The sequence below is a fragment of the Globicephala melas genome, chromosome 17 (assembly GCF_963455315.2).
Source record: "Globicephala melas chromosome 17, mGloMel1.2, whole genome shotgun sequence".
Classification (NCBI taxonomy): domain Eukaryota; kingdom Metazoa; phylum Chordata; class Mammalia; order Artiodactyla; family Delphinidae; genus Globicephala; species Globicephala melas.
The window spans coordinates 1,672,827-1,690,558 of NC_083330.1; the positions used below are offsets into that span (position 1 = coordinate 1,672,827).

Below are 17,732 nucleotides of genomic sequence, written 5' to 3' on the forward strand. Positions count from 1 at the left end.
ATTTCACTGTCCTTTAGTTTTGCCTTTTCAGAACGTCTTACAGATGGGATCAGAGTATATATCCTTTTCAGACTGGCTTCTTTTGCTTAGTGATATCCATTTGAGTTTTCTCCATGTCTTTTTGGAGCTAGATAGATCATTTCTATTTATTTGTTCGTTTGTTTATTTATTGTTCATTCTATGAATAAACAGCATCTTGGTCACTTCAGTTTTTGGCAGTTATGAACAAAGCCGCTATAAACATTTGCGTGCAGCTTTTGCGTAAACATAAATTTTTAAATTAGTTGAGTAAATACCTAGGAGAGCAATTCCTGCACTGTGTTAGCTTTGTAAGAGACCCCCAAACTCTCTTTTTGAATTCCCACCAGTAAGGAATGAGAATTCTTAGTGATGAGAATCCTCCCCAGCATTTGATATTGTCAACGTTTTGGGGTTTAGCCATTTTAAAAGGTGTGTAATATTATCTCATTTTTTAACCTGCAATCCACTAATAAATTTTGTTGAGTACCTTTTCAAGAGCTTTCTTGCTATCTGTATATTCTTTGATGAGGTGTTTGCTCAAATATTTTGGCATTTTTAAAATTAGGTTGGTTGTTTTCTTGCTGAGTGTTGGGTTCTTTGCATATTTTGGAAACAAGTCCCTATCAGATAGATATTTTGCAAATATTTTCTTCCAATCTGTGACTTCTTTTTCATCCTCCTAACAGTATCTTCTGCAAAGCAGAAGTTTTCAATTTTAATATTTCCTAACATCAAATTTTTTCTTTTATGGACCATGCTTTTGGTGTTCCTTTTAAAAGCTCATTGCCAAACCCAAAGTCATACAGGTTTTCTCCTAGAATCTTTATATAAGACTGTGATTATGTTTAGGTCTGTGATTCAGTCCGTGTTAACTTTTGTGAAAGGATAACATTCATATTTGGATTCCTTTCTTTTTTTTTTTTGGGGGGGATATTGAAAGACTATCCTTTTCTCCATTGAATTGCCTTTGTTCCTTTGTCAAGATCAGATTGACTCTGTCTTTTTTCTTGGCTCTATTTTTGGGCTTGCTGTTCTGTTCCAGTGATCTGTATGTTTAGTCTTCAAAAAAATTGCGCTGTCTTGATTCCTGTAGCTTTATAGCAAGTCCTGAATCAGGGACCCCACGTCCTCGGGTTTGGTCCTTCTGCTTCAGCTTCGTGTTGGCCGTTATGGGTTCTCTCCATAGAAGTCTGAGACGCAGCCTCTTGATACCCACAAAGAGCTTGCTGGGATTTTTATTGGGATTGTACTGATTCCATAGATCAAGTTAGGAGGAATCGATATCTTGAAAATATTGAGTCTTCTAATCCATGAATATAAAATCTCTCTCCTTGTTTATCTTGATCATCGTTGATTTCTTTCCTCAGCACTTTATAGTTTTCCACATAGAAAACGTTACTTGTTAGATTTATACCAAAGTATTCCCTTTTTAATGGGCTATTGTAAATGGTACTGTGATTTTAATTTCAAGTTCCAGTTCTCATGGCTGATATACAGGGACCAGTTGACTTTTGTATATTAACTGTGTCTCCTACGACCTTGCTGTAATTGCGTATTAGTGCCATGGGATTTTTGTTGGTTCTTTGGATTTTTCTACATAGACAAAGAACAAAGGCAGTTTCCGCTCTCCCTCTCTAGCCCGCAGGGCTTTCATCCCCTATCGCTGCTCTGCTGCGCTGTAACTGTAACTTCAAGCACAAGCTGAAGGTCGGTGGTGCTAGGTGGGGGTTGTGCTCGCCTCATTCCCAGTCTCAGAGGAAGAGCGTTGCTTCTGACGACGCCTTCCCTTTCTGCTCCCTAGTTTTCAGTATCTCTGCTTCTTTCATCTGTTTCTCCATCTTGTATTGGGCCTGTGTGACGGAAAAGGTGGTGGGCATCAGAGACACTTTCATGTCGATCATGATTTGGATCTTGGCCAAGGGACTGTAATTCATTTGCATTTCAGTTTTTTCACTCTTAATTGGGAAAATATTGCCTACGCAGGTGGAATGTTGTGATGATTACATGTTTGAAATGAAGATGTTTGGGGAAAAAACCTCTTTATTCATTTAGCAGATGATTATCTAACTTTGATTTAGGCCTGATGCTAAATTCTAAGGACAACTGTGAACAAGGCATAGGTTCAGAACTCAGAAAACTAGAGGGAAGAAACAGTCAAGGTCACGGTGTATTTTAATAAACAATCACGAGTGCTGTGAAACCCGTCAGGGCACATCGTATTTATTTATTTATTTATTTATTTTTAATAGATCTTTATTGGAGTATAATTGCTTCACAATACTGTGTTAGTTTCTATTGCACAACAAAGTTAATCACCTGTACATATACATATATCCCCATATCCCCTCCCTCCTGCGTCTCCCTCCCACCCTCCCTATCCCACCCCTCTAGGTGGTCACAAGGCACATAGCTGGTCTCCCTGTGCTGTGTGGATGCTTCCCACCAGCCGATTATTTTACCTTCGGTAGTGCATATATGTCGGTGCTACTCTCACTTCGCCCCAGCTTCCCCCTCCCACCCGTGTCCTCAAGTCCATTCTCTATAACTACATCTTTATTCCTGCCCTGCAACTAGGGTCATCAGTACGGTTTTTTTTTTTTAGACTCCATATATATGTGTTAGCACACGGTATTTGTTTTTCTCTTTCTGACTTACTTCAGTCTGTATGACAGACTCTAGGTCCATCCACCTCACTACAAATAACTCAATTTCGTTTCATTTTATGGCTGAGTAATATTCCACTGTATATATAAGGGCACATAGCATTTAGATTTTTGGTAATTAGAAGCTACCGTTTTATTCTTATCCCTTTTTGAGGTTTAGTTACTCTTCCTGAATTGTCGAAAAGAGCTCATGACTTTTCCTCTCTCCTTTCCTATGCATCTTCTTTGTTCCCAGCGCACAGAGTCAGTACAGTTCTTCATTGCCATCTCTCTAGTTTCTGCCTTATTCTCACCACTCCCTCCCCTTTTTCACTGTGTGTCTCAAAAACGTCCATTCCTGGGATGTATAAGAGCAATGTGTTCTGTTTGGTAACATGTGTATGTTGGTTCCCATGTAGTTCAGACAGTAAACACAGAGAGTATGTCAAATATAATACTCCAGAGGGCAGGGGTGATAATAATTATGTTTTTATATAACGCAAGGTAAGCGCTTCAACATGTTGTCCATAACATGAATGAATTTAGGTGTGTGGCACAACTTCATACGGGCTGATACCACTCTTGGGCTCCATCCTTTCATTTTGTAAGGAATAGGAAGAATAAATGAAGGCTTGTCGTATATATGAGTGTGTGGGAGCACGTCTCAATTGTGTTTTAAGAAATAAAATAGGACTTCCCTGGTGGCGCAGTGGTTGAGAGTCCGCCTGCCGATGCAGGGGACACGGGTTCGTGCCCCGGTCCGGGAAGATCCCACATGCCGCGGAGCGGCTGGGCCCGTGAGCCATGGCCGCTGAGCCTGCGCGTCCGGAGCCAGTGCTCCGCAGCGGGAGAGGCCACAGCAGTGAGAGGCCTGCGTACCGCAAAAAAAAAAAAGAAAGAAAGAAAGAAAGAAAATAACCAATTATACTTGGTTTCCCAAAGGATGGGGCCTTGTTGCTAGGCAACGTCTTTATGAAACTCACACTGTGTTAACTAAATACAGCTCCCGAGCAGCTTCCAGATACCCTCAGATTTATGAGGTGAGCAGCTGAAACAATTCATTAACATCCCTTTCTTTCCTCTGATTTTTGGGGCAGGTGGGGAGGGGCTGGAGGGCACGGCTGACACGACATACAGATGAGCAGGAGGGTGTCAGCAGGTACCGTCTGAACGGGGGTGTGCCTTTCCATGCCTCCTGCTACCTGCAGGCACCAATTTAAAATTTTGGCTTTAAAACGCGAAGTAATTGGTCCTGCCCGTGTCTCCCCACTTCCTTACGAGTCAGCTAATGAAGCAGTAGCGTCTAGAGGTGCTGTCTGCGTTTGCAAGAGCGTGCGTTTGCAAGAGCGTGCGTGTGTACCCGTGTGTTTAAGAAACATTAAAATAAGTGCTGCTTCTGAGCTTTTCCACAGGTTCTGCTGACTCTTTAGTCAAACTCTTCTCTGCATCAGCAATTTTGTATCCAATTTGGAACATGTGCTGAATATTCTCCACCAAAGATTAGAAGGCAGTCTTGTACAGAATGAATAAAGGCACTGCATAGACCTTTAATAACCTGCATGCTTGCCGTTCCTTCAGAAAAAAGCAGGGCTTCAGCGCGCACTCTGCTGCTCAGGAGAGTTTACTCACCAAATTGCCCTTGCGGCTAATGATTGCTATGGAAGATGTTCTAGAAACTTGAGGTGATACCATTTGCTATTAAAAATGCATTTGCTTTGACAGGTTGAAATCTTTATTTTGAGACAGTTGATGTGGGTTTTCTGAGCTAACTGTACCCTTGGTTTTGATACTATTTTAAGGAATCAAGTATTTATTCCTTACAGAAAAGAATTAAGAAAATAGCTGTGCCGTCTAAGAACTTTAGTTTAGTTTGATAGGCAGTGGGAAAGCAGCTCGCCTGTCTGTTTGGTAAGACTGAAGACGACCATGTAATCAACTTATCCCGCTGAGTCTCGCAGTCTTTGAGCTCCTCTGTGATATAGCTGTTGGAATAGGATGTGGATAAATATTAATTAGATATCTAAATGTGCCGAGTAACTCTTCTTTCTTCAGAAAGAATTCTATATAAAGATATATAAGAAATAATTTTATTAAATGTAGTTTTCCTTTGTACTTAAAATTTGTTTAGAATGTATTTTTTAAACTACCACAGATGGAATACCTCAGGTGACTATTAAGTAGGGGAGTAGATAATGTAGCCAAATAAACTGAGCCTTTGTGGAGACACAAGGACCAGAAAACAAATATCTATTCCAGGTACCAGGGAAGAAGGGTGGAGTCTAAACCTTTCTAGGTAGGGGAAGGTTCAAGAAGATGGGAAGGTTATAAATAAATGGAGAAGGTTCTAAATAAAAGCTCTCAGCCCTTCAGCATGCCAGGAGATATGCATTATGTAGAGATGATCACCACAAAAAAGTAATATTGATTTTTTTTATTGGAAACTAAAGGATTTGTCCAAATGTGGCTCTTTGCGATTTTTAAATTTCATATGCCAGTGGTTGAATGATTGGTTCCATTGTGGAAGGCAAAAGAGAACTGCTTTTGAAAACTGATAATTTTATTATAGGTATCAGTTAACTGTAAAATGCATTCTTCTTTCAAACAAGCAATCATTGTGAACCTGGTTTATTTAGAGTTCCAACCCCAGACGTACACATGGACCATTTATGTGCTGAAACATGGCAGTCTTCCAGCCCAGCACTCAAGTCTCCACAAACCACATGACCGGTAGTAATGGAGATATGACCTTGGTTGGCAAAGATAATATTTACCATGTGATGCTGAATTATTTTTCAACAACAAGAACACATAATGTGAGAATGAGAAGAGGTTTTAAAGTTCAGATTCCAAACTGTGTCCAAAAAATCATTGAAAGAAGTTAACTTGAGAATTTAGCAGTTTAATAAACTGCAGTCCCTTTTATCTTGACAAATAGTTAGCCTTCGATTTAAAAATGCCAAAATACTCCATTTATTGCAAAGTTTGGGGCCTTTATGCTGTCACAAAATGTCCTTTTTTTGAAGAGCAAGCACAAAACCGAGAGGAGGAAAATGGTGTGTAGGTACAGTAGCAGGCAACACTAACCACTTTTAAAATCTGTCTTTCAGGAAAGAACGGTGACCATTAGAAGACAAACTGTAGGAGGATTTGGATTAAGCATAAAGGTAGCCCGTCTCTCCTGTCTATCCTTACAAAGTCTGTGCCGTAACGCCCGCGTTTCTGTGAACTTTAACTTTCTGCAGATCGATAAGTAGACGAGAATGGCTATAGCAAACTCCTCAATATTTGGACTGAGAGGAAATTAAGCAGGCTGTCAAAATCTTGGCCACCTTTTGATTAAGAGATTTTAGAAAAGTATTTGGGAAATTTACCTTACCTGGAATTGAATATAACCCATTACTTTTCTTTATCTGGTTTCATCTAAAATATCAAATATGGCCTTGCGGTGTGCATCTCTCTTAACCAGCCAGAGCGGGAAATACTGGTCTGTCAGTGAAAGGAGCCGAACATGTTTTAGGTTCATATAAGGTCTGATAGTAAGTTAAGTATTAGTTCTGTTCTAGTCATCTTTTTCTTTTGTGCAGTTTTCTTTTTTTATTTAAGAAATCAGTAAAATCTCATGTTCCAATGCCAAGTATATAGGATAGATTTAAAGTTTTAGCACCTCAATTCTTCTAAAAACGGACCATATCTGTTCTTTTCTAGTTATTATTACATTTCAAAGGGCTTTTCTTTCTGTATATCACTGACTGTTAAAGATGTACCACACCTGCAATGTATCATCAATGAAACAAAATATAAATTTTAAAAAAGGACAGAAAGTTATATAAATATTGAAAAATTAACTCAATGATTTTAAATGCCCTTTAGAAACTTGTATCTCTGCAGAGATGAATGAAATTTAACTTTATCTTGGTTGTTGGGTTAGGCATTTTGCCTGTGTAGGGGGAAAATCATACATCTCAGGTGTACATTTCATGAAATTTTAACACAGCTTGAGGTACATACACTTGGAAAGTGGAACTCTAAATTTGGTGACTGTCATCTCTAGTTGACATTACGAAAATGATTCAGAAAACTGACCAGTGTTGACTGGCAGGGTCTTCGTCAAGTGATGAGAGTATTTACTATATAAAATGTTAGTTTTAAGGTTTATTTTTTCTTTCACTCTGTCATCAACTAAGGCCAAGGAGATATGTAGGACAAATTACAGGATGTGGAAATGATGTTGTGGGAATAAACCAAGAAACAAGTTTTCTTGTTTTTTTCCATATTTATTGAGATTGCCATGAAGGATTTAAAGGTACCACTGAAGATAGTAAATGTCCATGAAGAGAGAACAGGAGCTGAGTGTGAATAAAATCCATTCACGAGAGCTGCTTTCATTTGACATAAGCACTGACTCTCTTTCTGGGAGTGGAGCCGTATGAATTTCGTGCAGGATGGAAATGTTCTTTTCTTTCTGTCCTATTTCCATTTAGAGTGAAACTCAATAATACGATGTTACTTATTTTTACTGAAATGCCACATTTTAACCTAGACAGTTTTTAAACGTTAAGAATTTTGCCAAATAAATCATTTTTGTTTAATATTTACATTATTTCAACCCAAACAAAACTCTTATACATGTAATAAATAGAGTTATTTTTTTAAATCAAATAAGTATATATTTTCCATTCAAAATACTGGCCACAGAAGTAATATTTGAATTGTGATGGGGGCCATATATTAAGAGGTTTGACAAAAAAGAAATTATTTTATAATTCTTATGACACACAAACCAACCAGAAATAAAAACATCAGTATTTTTATTTAGAATATTATCCATTCAGCCTGAAGACTTTCCTTTTAGGGTTTTCCATTTTAGGTTTCTCACTACTTACCTCTGACCTTTGCTTTTCTATTTTTAAACTATCTTTCATTCCGTTAACATATTTCAACATGTGATTATTTGTTTATCATTCATTTATTTATTTTAAATAGCAATATTTTATACCAATCCTTTTTCCCTTTACCCTGTCATATGTAAATTGGATGAACTGTGTTTATCCATTTGCACTATTTTCTTTAGATCTGAGAATTACAATATACATAAGCAACAGTTTACAAAATTATTCTAGCCTAAATGCAAAATTCATATTTTGATGCTGACCATTTATTTATCTATCGATTTAGCAAATCTAGTGACTGGCCCTGGGGTGCAGTGAGGTGGGATCTAGAGGCATGGCATGCACACATGTCCACCTGGTCCCGCCTGTGTCTCTGAGTCACAGTGCATCCCCAGCCCCATCCATGACCAGCCCTGTCCAGGACCCAGCCCCATCCATGACCTCAGAAAAGAGCAGAGAGGAACTCCGGCCCTCGCTGCTGACCTGACACTCGGCCGTGAGTGGCTTCTGGGGTTTGAGCAGCGTGCTCACTCCTTTCTCAGTCTTCCAGGAATCCTTCCCTTTTACACCATTTTTAGTCTCGTGCTGCTTTTTAGAGCCATTCCCGTATCTGCTGTAACTTTGGATCTTTTCTGACAATTGTTTGGGATGCTTCGTGGCTGTTACCATTACTCAGTCTTCCTTGATTCAAACATCCCTCAGAAATCACAAACTTGGGTGTTTTTCCCCTTGTATTAGTTTTTGTTTTTGTTTGCATGTCATTAAAACACCAAGCTCTTCTAATTACATTTTTAGATTTCAAAAAAAAACATTCTCCAAAAGCTGGACAAAAGAATCACTAAACTTTCCACTTATGATCAACTATTTTTCTGTGTCCTCAGACTGAAGCTGCTCCTAGAAGCGCTCAGGCTCCTGCATCCACCTGGTTTATATCCTCCTGCATCCACCTGCAGGAATGCCCTCTTCACCTTGATCTGCGCGTGGCCTCTGGCTCTGCTCTACGTGCATCAGTATTCCTGTTGCATTTTCTGGTCCGCTTGTCTGAGCCATCCAGATACTTACCATTTCTAAATATAAATTAATGGTCTCCACACTACACCCCAAGTAATCAGCAAAGTTTCTCATCAAGGGGTCTAATAGTCTTGCATTTTTGCCCCATTCTTCTTGTAAGAATTACCATATAATCACCTTAAAGTAAGCTGCCATCTTGACTCCGTGAGACTTTAATTTTTCTTCTGTGTCTCTTAAAATGCAATACCATCCATTCGCATATTATTAAATCATACCTCCGGTCCTTGTCATTAAAAGAATTACCTTTTAGAGAAAGAGTGTTTTGAATATTATTACTAGAAAAATGTTTTGTGGAGTATTTTTCAAAAGACTCAGCTTTTCTTCCCTAAACAATAAGTTATCCACGTCCCTCAGGGAAATGTTTGTGATCAAAGGTGATTTCCATCTGGAATCTTTAACTTTGCAGCAATCAAAGTGAAAGTATAAGTACTATTTCCATTAAAATCTTATCATTTATAAACAATAGTTGCTAATATTTATTAACTGCTCTTGAAGTGCCAGATTCTGAGCTAAATACTTTCTATTGTTTCCTCTGGTCTTTAGTGTCCAGAAAGTGGGTAACTGTTGCTGGACCTCTACAGACAGTGGTTAAGTATTAAGAGGTTAAGTAATTTACCTGTTTGTTGTAAGCGGCAGAGCTGGGCCGCAACCCCCATCAAAGCTGATGACAGAGTCCTTATTCCCAATAAATATGCTCTATAGCTGTAAAGCCTGCACTAAGTTATCTCTACGCTCTCTATTTGGAAACACAAATAATGTTTCCTCTCTAAGTTATTCACATTCTGGTTTATTTGAAACTGAAATAAATGGATTGAAATGTCCAGCATCAAGCAAACAATTTCTTAATATCAAGGGTTGGGTATTAATTATATCATATTTACCAAACAAACATATACATCTTCATAGCAGTTGTCATAAATGTCTGTATTTTCATTTATTAGTGATTTCAGGGCAAAAGTCTTTAAATATCAAGTGTTGCTACAAGCACAGGCACATTTGCATTCATTTCCTCATTCTGCCCTGTTCTCATTATTTGAGTCTGATTCTTCTGTTTCCCCCAAAGGTGTGCACAGGGTACATACCTTTGCACCACAGAAATAGGAGGGTAATAAGCAGGTAATAAAGCTTAGCTAGAAGAGTGTGCATTAGTTCCAAGAATCAGGCAAAACCACTGATGAATTATCATTTGAAGGATGAGTTTTTAACTTAAACAGCTTCTTGAGATGTAATTCACATACCATACAATCTGCCCATTTAGAGTGTACAGTTCAATGATTTTTATTATATTCACGAATGTGTGCACCCATCACTACAGTCAGTTTTAGAACATCTTCATCCACTGAGGGGAAAACCCATACCGTCAGCATCCGCCTTCTATACCCCATCCCCGGCTCAGGTCTGAGCAGCCAGCCGTCTACTTTCCGCCTCTATAGAGTTCCCTACTTTGGGTTTCCATTTGAAGGCGATCATGACTTACGTGGGAAAGCCAGTAATCTCGCCAGAGCTAGACTGAGTGATTTTGGCAGATAAGCGTGGCATTCAAATGTACAAGGGTATTTGTCCATGTTCTTTCGGATGATATTCCTTTAGGTGCCTCTCCCACACCTGTTGACTGGGCTCTAAACCTTAATTACTGTCTGTTATTATCTGTTCGTAAGTATTTTCCATTCTCTAAATGGATATGTAATGTTGGGGTCTGTGTATCCTTTTCTTTCCAAAGCCCAGAATATGATTGATTGATTGTAATGAAAATATTGAATTGAAAGGATTTATTTGGCAAGATTCCCAGCATTATAAAAACATTCTGGGTTTGATTTAGTGGAATTTCAGAGTTGTACTGGCAAAATCATTGGATAGAGTCATGCACAAAATGCTTTAGATGGGACTTTATATCCTTGTTCCTAGCTAGCTATAAAATTAATTATGCTTTGTAGAAAGGCTATCTCAAAACTGAGTGGTGTGTGTTTTAATATTTTCTGGGATGCACTCTAGAATGTCACCTCACTTTTTCTAATCTCATTTTACCCTGGATCAACAGAGCTCAAGTAATTCATTTATTCTCTAAACCGTGGCCTCAAGCCATACACCCTGGCGGGCCTCAGGATAGGTCAAGGAGAAGATAGTAAAGGAAACCTGCCCTGACGTCAGGCCCTTTACATGCTAGAGGGAAAGCAGACATTGACCAGAGTGTCATGTAGAGAAACGTAAGCCCCAGCCATGATCCAGTGCTATAGAAGTAATCACTGCAGGTAAGGAGAAGCTGAGGAAGGAGCCCTTAGGCTGAACTCCTGGATGTGGCCAGAGTGTATACGAGGTTAAAAGTAAAGGTAAACCGCTCTCCAGGCAGAGGGGACCGTGTATGTAGATGTCCTTGTCAGAATGACGAGGGTCCAGGATAAAGCTTCAGGGGATGCTGAGGGCACATAACAGGATGCTAAGGGACTTGGCTTTTATTCTGCGTGTAACATGAAGCCTGTCACCTATCTTGAACAGGATGAGTCACATTATTTGATTTCTGTCTGGAAAACTTGGAATATCCCCAATTAGGTTCAGAGCTAAATCTAATTTACTTTAATAGAGCTGGACTGCTCTCACATTTTATTCAATAAATGAAGGCACTGTGGTTTTATGTTCCAATTTTATCCCCTGAGTTTTGTCTTAAAATTAGCTCTCTTAATCAATTAATGAAGTGATCTCCTTAAACTAGCTTAAAAATTCTCTCAGAGCTCCAAATGTCTGATTGAAGAAATAAAGTTAAAAAAAAATACCTTTGGATTCAAACCATTCAAATTTCAGGAGAAATTTTACATATAAAAGGAAAATGTTGATAAAATAGGGGCTAGTTGTATCTTATTATTAAAAGGTATTTGTAAGTCTCAGGTGTTGAGGGAAGAATGGGATTGCTGAGTTGACTCTCAGAAAATCGATATCTCTAGACCAACCCTGAGGAGAGGTTTCCCACCATCCCACCATGGTAACCTGCATTAAAAATCTGAGCACTGAGAAAATCTTTAAATTCAGTAGTGCAAGGACAGAAAACTGTGAGAAGCAAAATCAGTTAAAGGAAAATGCTCTGGTAACAACCACCAACCTGGAGTGACATAAACAGCGTTCTTCTCTGCCCCCAAATATCTGAACCATAATATCTGGATGAGTTTGTTTTCTCTTTCTATCATGTAAAACTTCATCAGTGCTTGATTTATATTAGCTAACCAGTATCTTATTCTAAGAAATGGAGATGTATTCTTAATTTTTTTCCCAGTTTCCAAGGATCTCTAGAAACTATCTGCAACCTTGCACGTTTGATTTCATTGTTCACCGTCTTAGTTTCTCCTTAAGATCATGAGCCTTTTAATGCGCTGTTGGATTCTGTTTGCTAGTATTTTGTTGAGGATTTTTGCATCTACGTTCCTCAGTGATATTGGCCTGTAGTTTTCTTTCTTGGTGACATCTTTGTCTGGTTTTGGTATCAGGGTGTTGGTGGCCTCATAGAATGAGTTTGGGAGTGTTCCTCCCTCTGCTATATTTTAGAAGAGTTTGAGAAGGATAGGTGTTAGCTCTTCTCTAAATGTTCGATAGAATTTGCCTGTGAAGCCATCTGGTCCTGGGCTTTTGTTTGTTGGAAGATTTTTAATCATAGTCTCAATTTCAGTGCTTGTGATTGGTCAGTTTAAATTTTCTATTTCTTCCTGGTTCAGTCTCGGAAGGTTGTGCTTTTCTAAGAATGTGTCCATTTCTTCCAGCTTGTCCATTTTATTGGCATAGAGTTGCTTGTAGTAATCTCTCATGATCCTTTGTATTTCTGCAGTGTCAGTTGTTACTTCTCCCTTTTCATTTCTATTCTATTGATTTGAGTCTTCTCCCTTTTTTTCTTGATGAGTCTGGCTAATGGTTTATCAATTTTGTTTATCTTCTCAAAGAACCAGCTTTTAGTTTTATTGATCTTTGCTATCGTTTCCTTCATTTCTTTCTCATTTATTTCTGCTCTGATCTTTATGATTCCTTTCCTTCTGCTAACTTTGGGGGGTTTTTTTATTATTCTTTCTCTAATTGCTTTAGGTGTAAGGTTAGGTTGTTTATCTGAGATGTTTCTTGTTTCTTGAGGTAGGATTGTGTTGCTATAAACTTCCATCTTAGAACTGCTTTTGCTGCATCCCATAGGTTTTGGGTCATCGTGTTTTCATTGTCATTTGTTTCTAGGTATTTTTTGATATCGTCTTTGATTTCATCAGTGATCTCTTGGTTATTTAGTAGTGTATTGTTTAGCCTCCATGTGTTGTTTGTATTTTTTACTGTAATTGATATCTGGTCTCATAGTGTTGTGGTCTGAAAATATACTTGATATGATTTCAGTTGTCTTAAATTTACCAAGGCTTGATTTGTGACCTGAGATATGATCTGTCCTGGAGAATGTTCCAGGAGCACTTGAGAAGAAAGTGTATTCTGTTTTTTTTGGATAGGATGTCCTATAAATATCAATTAAGTCCATCTTGTTTAATGTATCATTTAAATCTTGTGTTTCCTTATTAATTTTCATTTTGGATGATCTGTCCATTGGTGAAAGTGGGGTGTTAAAGTCCCCTACTATGACTGTGTTACTGTCTATTTCCCCTTTTATGGCTGTTAGCATTTGCCTTATGTATTGAGATGTTCCTATGTTGGGTGCATAAATATTTACAATTGTTATATCTTCTTCTTGAATTGATCCCTTGATCATTATGTAGTGTCCTTCTTTGTCTCTTGTAATAGTCTTTATTTTAAAGTCAATTTTGTCTGATATGAGAATTGCTACTCCAGCTTTCTTTTGATTTCCATTTGCATGGAATATCTTTTTCCATCCCCTCACTTTCACTCTGTATGTGTCCCTAGGTCTGAGGTGGGTCTCTTGTAGACAGCATATATATGGTTCTTGTTTTTGTATCCATTCAGCCAATCTATGTCTTTTGATGGGAGCATTTAATCAATTTACATTTAAGGTAACTATCGATATGTATGTTCCTATTACCATCTTCTTCATTGTTATGGGTTTGTTATTGTAGGTCTTTTCTTTCTCTTGTGTTTCCTGCTAGAGAAGTTCCTATAGCATTTGTTGTAAAGCTGGTTTGGTGGTGCTGAATTCTCTTAGCTTTTGCTTATCTGTAAAGGTTTTAATTTCTCCATCTAATCTGAATGAGATCCTTGCTGGGTAGAGTAATCTTGGTTGTAGGTATTTTCCCTTTCATCACTTTAAATATGTCTTGCCACTCCCTTCTGGCTTGCAGAGTTTCTGCTGAAAGATCAGCTGTTAACCTTATGTGGATTCCCTTGTATGTTATTTGTTGTTTTTCCCTTGCTGCTTTTAATATTTTTTGTTTGTATTTAATTTTTGATAGTTTGATTAATATGTGTCTTGGTGTGTTTCTCCTTGGATTTATCCTGGATGGGATTCTCTGTGCTTCCTGGACTTGACTATTTCCTTTCCCATATTAGGGAAGTTTTCAACTATAATCTCTTCAAATATTTTCTCAGTCCCTTTCTTTTTCTCTTCTTCTTCTGGGAACGCTATAATTCAAATGTTGGTGGGTTTAATGTTGTCCCAGGGGTCTCTTAAGACTGTCCTCAATTCTTTTCATTCTTTTTTCTTTATTCTTCTCTACGGTAGTTATTCCCACTATTTTATCTTCCAGGTCACTTATCCGTTTTTCTGCCTCAGTTATTCTGCTATTGATTCCTTCTAGAGAATTTTTAATTTCATTTATTGTGTTGTTCATCATTGTTTGTTTGCTTTTTTGTTCTTCTAGGTCCTTGTTAAATGTTTTTTGTATTTTCTCCATTCTGTTTCCAAGGTTTTGGATTATGTTCACTATCATTACTCTGAATTCTTTTTCAGGTAGACTGCCTATTTCCTCTTCATTTGTTTGGTCTGGTGGGTGTTTACCTTGCTCTTTCATCTGCTGTATGTTTCTCTGTCTTTTTATTTTGCTGAATTTACGGAGTTTGGGGTCTCCTTTTCACAGGCTGCAGGTCTGTAGTTCCCTTTGTTTTTGGTGTCTGCCTCCAGTGGCTAAGGTTGGTTCAGTGGGTTGTGTAGGCTCCTGGTGGAGGGGATTCATGCCTGTGTTCTGGTGGATGAGGCTGGATCTTGTCTTTCTGGTGGGCAGGACCACATCTGGTGGTGTGTTTTGGGGTGTCTGTGACCTTATTATGATTTTAAGCAGCCTCTCTGCTAATGGGACGGGTTGTGTTCCTGTCTTGTCGGTTGTTTGCCACAGGGTGTCAGCACTGTAGCTTGCTGGTTGTTGAATGGAACTGGGTCTTAGCATTGGGATGGAGACCTCTAGGAGAGCTTTCGCCATTTTTATTTTGTGGAGCTGGGAGGTCTCTGGTGGACCAATGTCCTGAACTCAACTCTCCCATCTCAGAGGCACAGGCCTGAGACCCGGCCATAGCACCAAGACCCTGTCAGCCACGTGGCTCAGAAGAAAAGGGAGAAAAAAAAGAAAGAAAGAGAGAAAGAGAGAGAGAGAGAGAGAGAGGAAGGAAGAGAGAGAGAAAGGAAAAAATAAAATAAAAAGAAATAAAGTTATTAAAATAATTTTAATTATTAAAAATTAAAAAGTAATAAAAGAAAGAAAGAAGAGAACAACCAAACCAAAAAACAAATCCACCAATGATAACAAGCGCTAAAAACTATATTAAAAAAAATCAGACAGAACCCTAGGACAAAGGTAAAAGCAAAGCTATACAGACAAAATCACAGAAAGAAGCATACACACAGACACACTCACAAAAAGTGAAAACTGAAAAAAAATATATATATATAAAAAAGGAAGAGAGCAGCCAAATCAATAAAGAAATCTACCAATGATAAGAAGCTCTAAATACTAAACTAAGATAAACATAAAACCAGAAACATATTAGATGCAGAAAGCAAACCCCAAGTCTACAGTTGCTCCCAAAGTCCACCTCCTCAGTTTGGGATGATTCGCTGTCTATTCAGGTATTCCACAGATGCAGGTACATCAGGTTGACTGTCGAGATTTAATCTGCTGCCCCTGAGGCTTCTGGGAGAGATTTCCCTTTCTCTTCTTTGTTCGCACAGCTCCCGGGGTTCAGCTTTGGATTTGGACCCGCCTCTGCGTGTAGGTCCCCGGAGGGCGTCTGTTCTTCGCTCAGACGGGACGGGGTTAAAATAGCCGCTGATTCGGGGGCTCTGGCCGGGGGGAGGGAGGGGCACGGAGTGCGGGGTGAGCCTGCGGCGGCAGAGGCCGGCGTGACGTTGCCCCAGCCTGAGGCGTGCCGTGCATTCTCCTGTGGAAGTTGTCCCTGGGTCCCGGGACCCTGGCAGTGGCGGGCTGCACAGGCTCCCCGGAAGCGGGTGTGGAGCTTCTTGGTGGCGGCAGCAGCAGCCTTAGCATCTCATGCCCGTCTCTGGGGTCCGCGCTTTTAGCCGCGGCTCGTGCCCGTCTCTGGAGCTCATTTAGGCGGTGCTCTGAATCCCCTCTCCCTGCGCACCCCAAAACAATGGTCTCTTGCCTCTTCGGCAGGTCCAGGCTTTTCCCCGGACTCCCTCCCGGCTAGCCGTGGTGCACTAACCCCCTGCAGGCTGTGTTCACACCGCCAACCCCAGTCCTCTCCCTGGGATCCGACCGAAGCCTGAGCCTCAGCTCCCAGCCCCGCCCGCCCCTGCGGGTGAGCAGACAGGCCTCTCGGGCTGGTGAGTGCTGGTCGGCACCGATCCTCTGTGCGGGCATCTCTCTGCTTTGCCCTCTGCGCCCCTGTTGCTGCGCTCTCCTCTGCGGCTCCGAAGGTTCCCCCCTCCGCCGCCCGCAGTCTCCACCAGTGAAGGGGCTTCTAGTGTGTGGAAACCTTTCCTCCTTCACGGCACCCTCCCAGAGGTGCAGGTCCTGTCCCTATTCTTTTGTCTCTGTTTTTTCTTTTTTCTTTTGCCCTCCCCAGGTATGTGGGGAGTTTCTTGCCTTTTGGGAAGTCTGAGGTCTTCTGCCAGCATTCAGTAGGTGATCTGTAGGAGTTGTTCCACATGTAGATGTATTTCTGGTGTATCTGTGGGGAGGAAGGTGATCTCCACGTCTTGCTCCTCTGTGGTCTTGAAGGTCTCCCTCTGCAAAGTACTTTAAAGAATGAACAATTTTACAGGACTTCCCTGGTGGTCCAGTGGTTAAGATTTGCCTTCCAGTGCAGGGGGTGTGGGTTCAATCCCTAGTCAGGGAGCTAAGATCCCACATGCCTCGGGGCCCAAAGCACAAAACACAAAACAGAAGCGGAATTGTAACAAATTCAATAAAGACTTTAAAAATGGTCCACATCAAAAAAATCTTTAAAAAATTGTTTAAAAAAAAAAGAATGAACAATTTTAGGTCTGGAAAAGTTTTAGACTTCATTTATTCATTCACTCATTCACTCAACAAACATTTCAAAGCTTAAAAAAGAATGATTATTCCAGGCACTGACATTACATCAATGCAGGAAACAAATAACCAAAATAAATAAATAAATGTGTTGTGCTTGTGGAACTTGCTTTGTGGTTAGGAGAAAGAAAACAAATAATGTATGTAGGAAAGGTGTGAGATTGTAGTAGGTAAGAAGCTAATAAGTATAAGGGGGAAAGATAAAACAGAATGCAGGGGTTGGGAACTTGGGACCCTGACTGGTAAACATGAAGGGCTTGGATTCTGCTCCGGGTTTACTGTGCTAAGGAAGCACTCCTTCTGTACTGCACCCTGAGTCCCAGTCCTGTGCTTTGATCAGATGAGAGGTTGTCTTGGACAGGATCAGGGCTTGTTATGGACACAAACACAAATGCAAGAGCAGAATCAGAAGCCAAGGAAGCTTATGCCAGAGACCTTCTGCACAAACTTAGTGAGGGTGGGTGGGTGAATGTCAGGTTGGTGGGAAATGGTGAGAACAGGAGATTCAGGGGTGGGTTTGAATTTCACCCTGGGTAAGACAGTTTTCAGTATTTTATTTATCACGTCTCTTCTTAATATCCCAGAAGTAGAAAGGACTGCTTGCCAGGAAAAGCTTGAAAGCCACTGCTGTTCTCTACAACTACTGCCTATCTTATATTTAAATATATTGACAACTCAGTGCTAAAAATGGACATTCATGG

The 17,732-nt window shown here is 39.8% G+C and overlaps 1 protein-coding gene across 7 annotated transcripts in view; it reads left to right on the forward strand.

Moving 5' to 3' along the window:
* SNTG1 (syntrophin gamma 1) overlaps positions 1-17,732 on the forward strand; it is a 479,377-nt gene that overhangs the window by 293,531 nt on the left and 168,114 nt on the right. For 6 of the 7 annotated variants that reach the window (XM_060286992.1, XM_060286991.1, XM_060286993.1 and 3 more), the window contains one exon: positions 5,771-5,827. The exons of the other annotated variant lie outside the window; for it this stretch is intronic. In XM_060286992.1, coding sequence (XP_060142975.1) covers positions 5,771-5,827 — 57 coding nt within the window. The remainder of the gene's footprint in view (positions 1-5,770; positions 5,828-17,732) is intronic. 7 annotated transcript variants of the gene reach the window in all.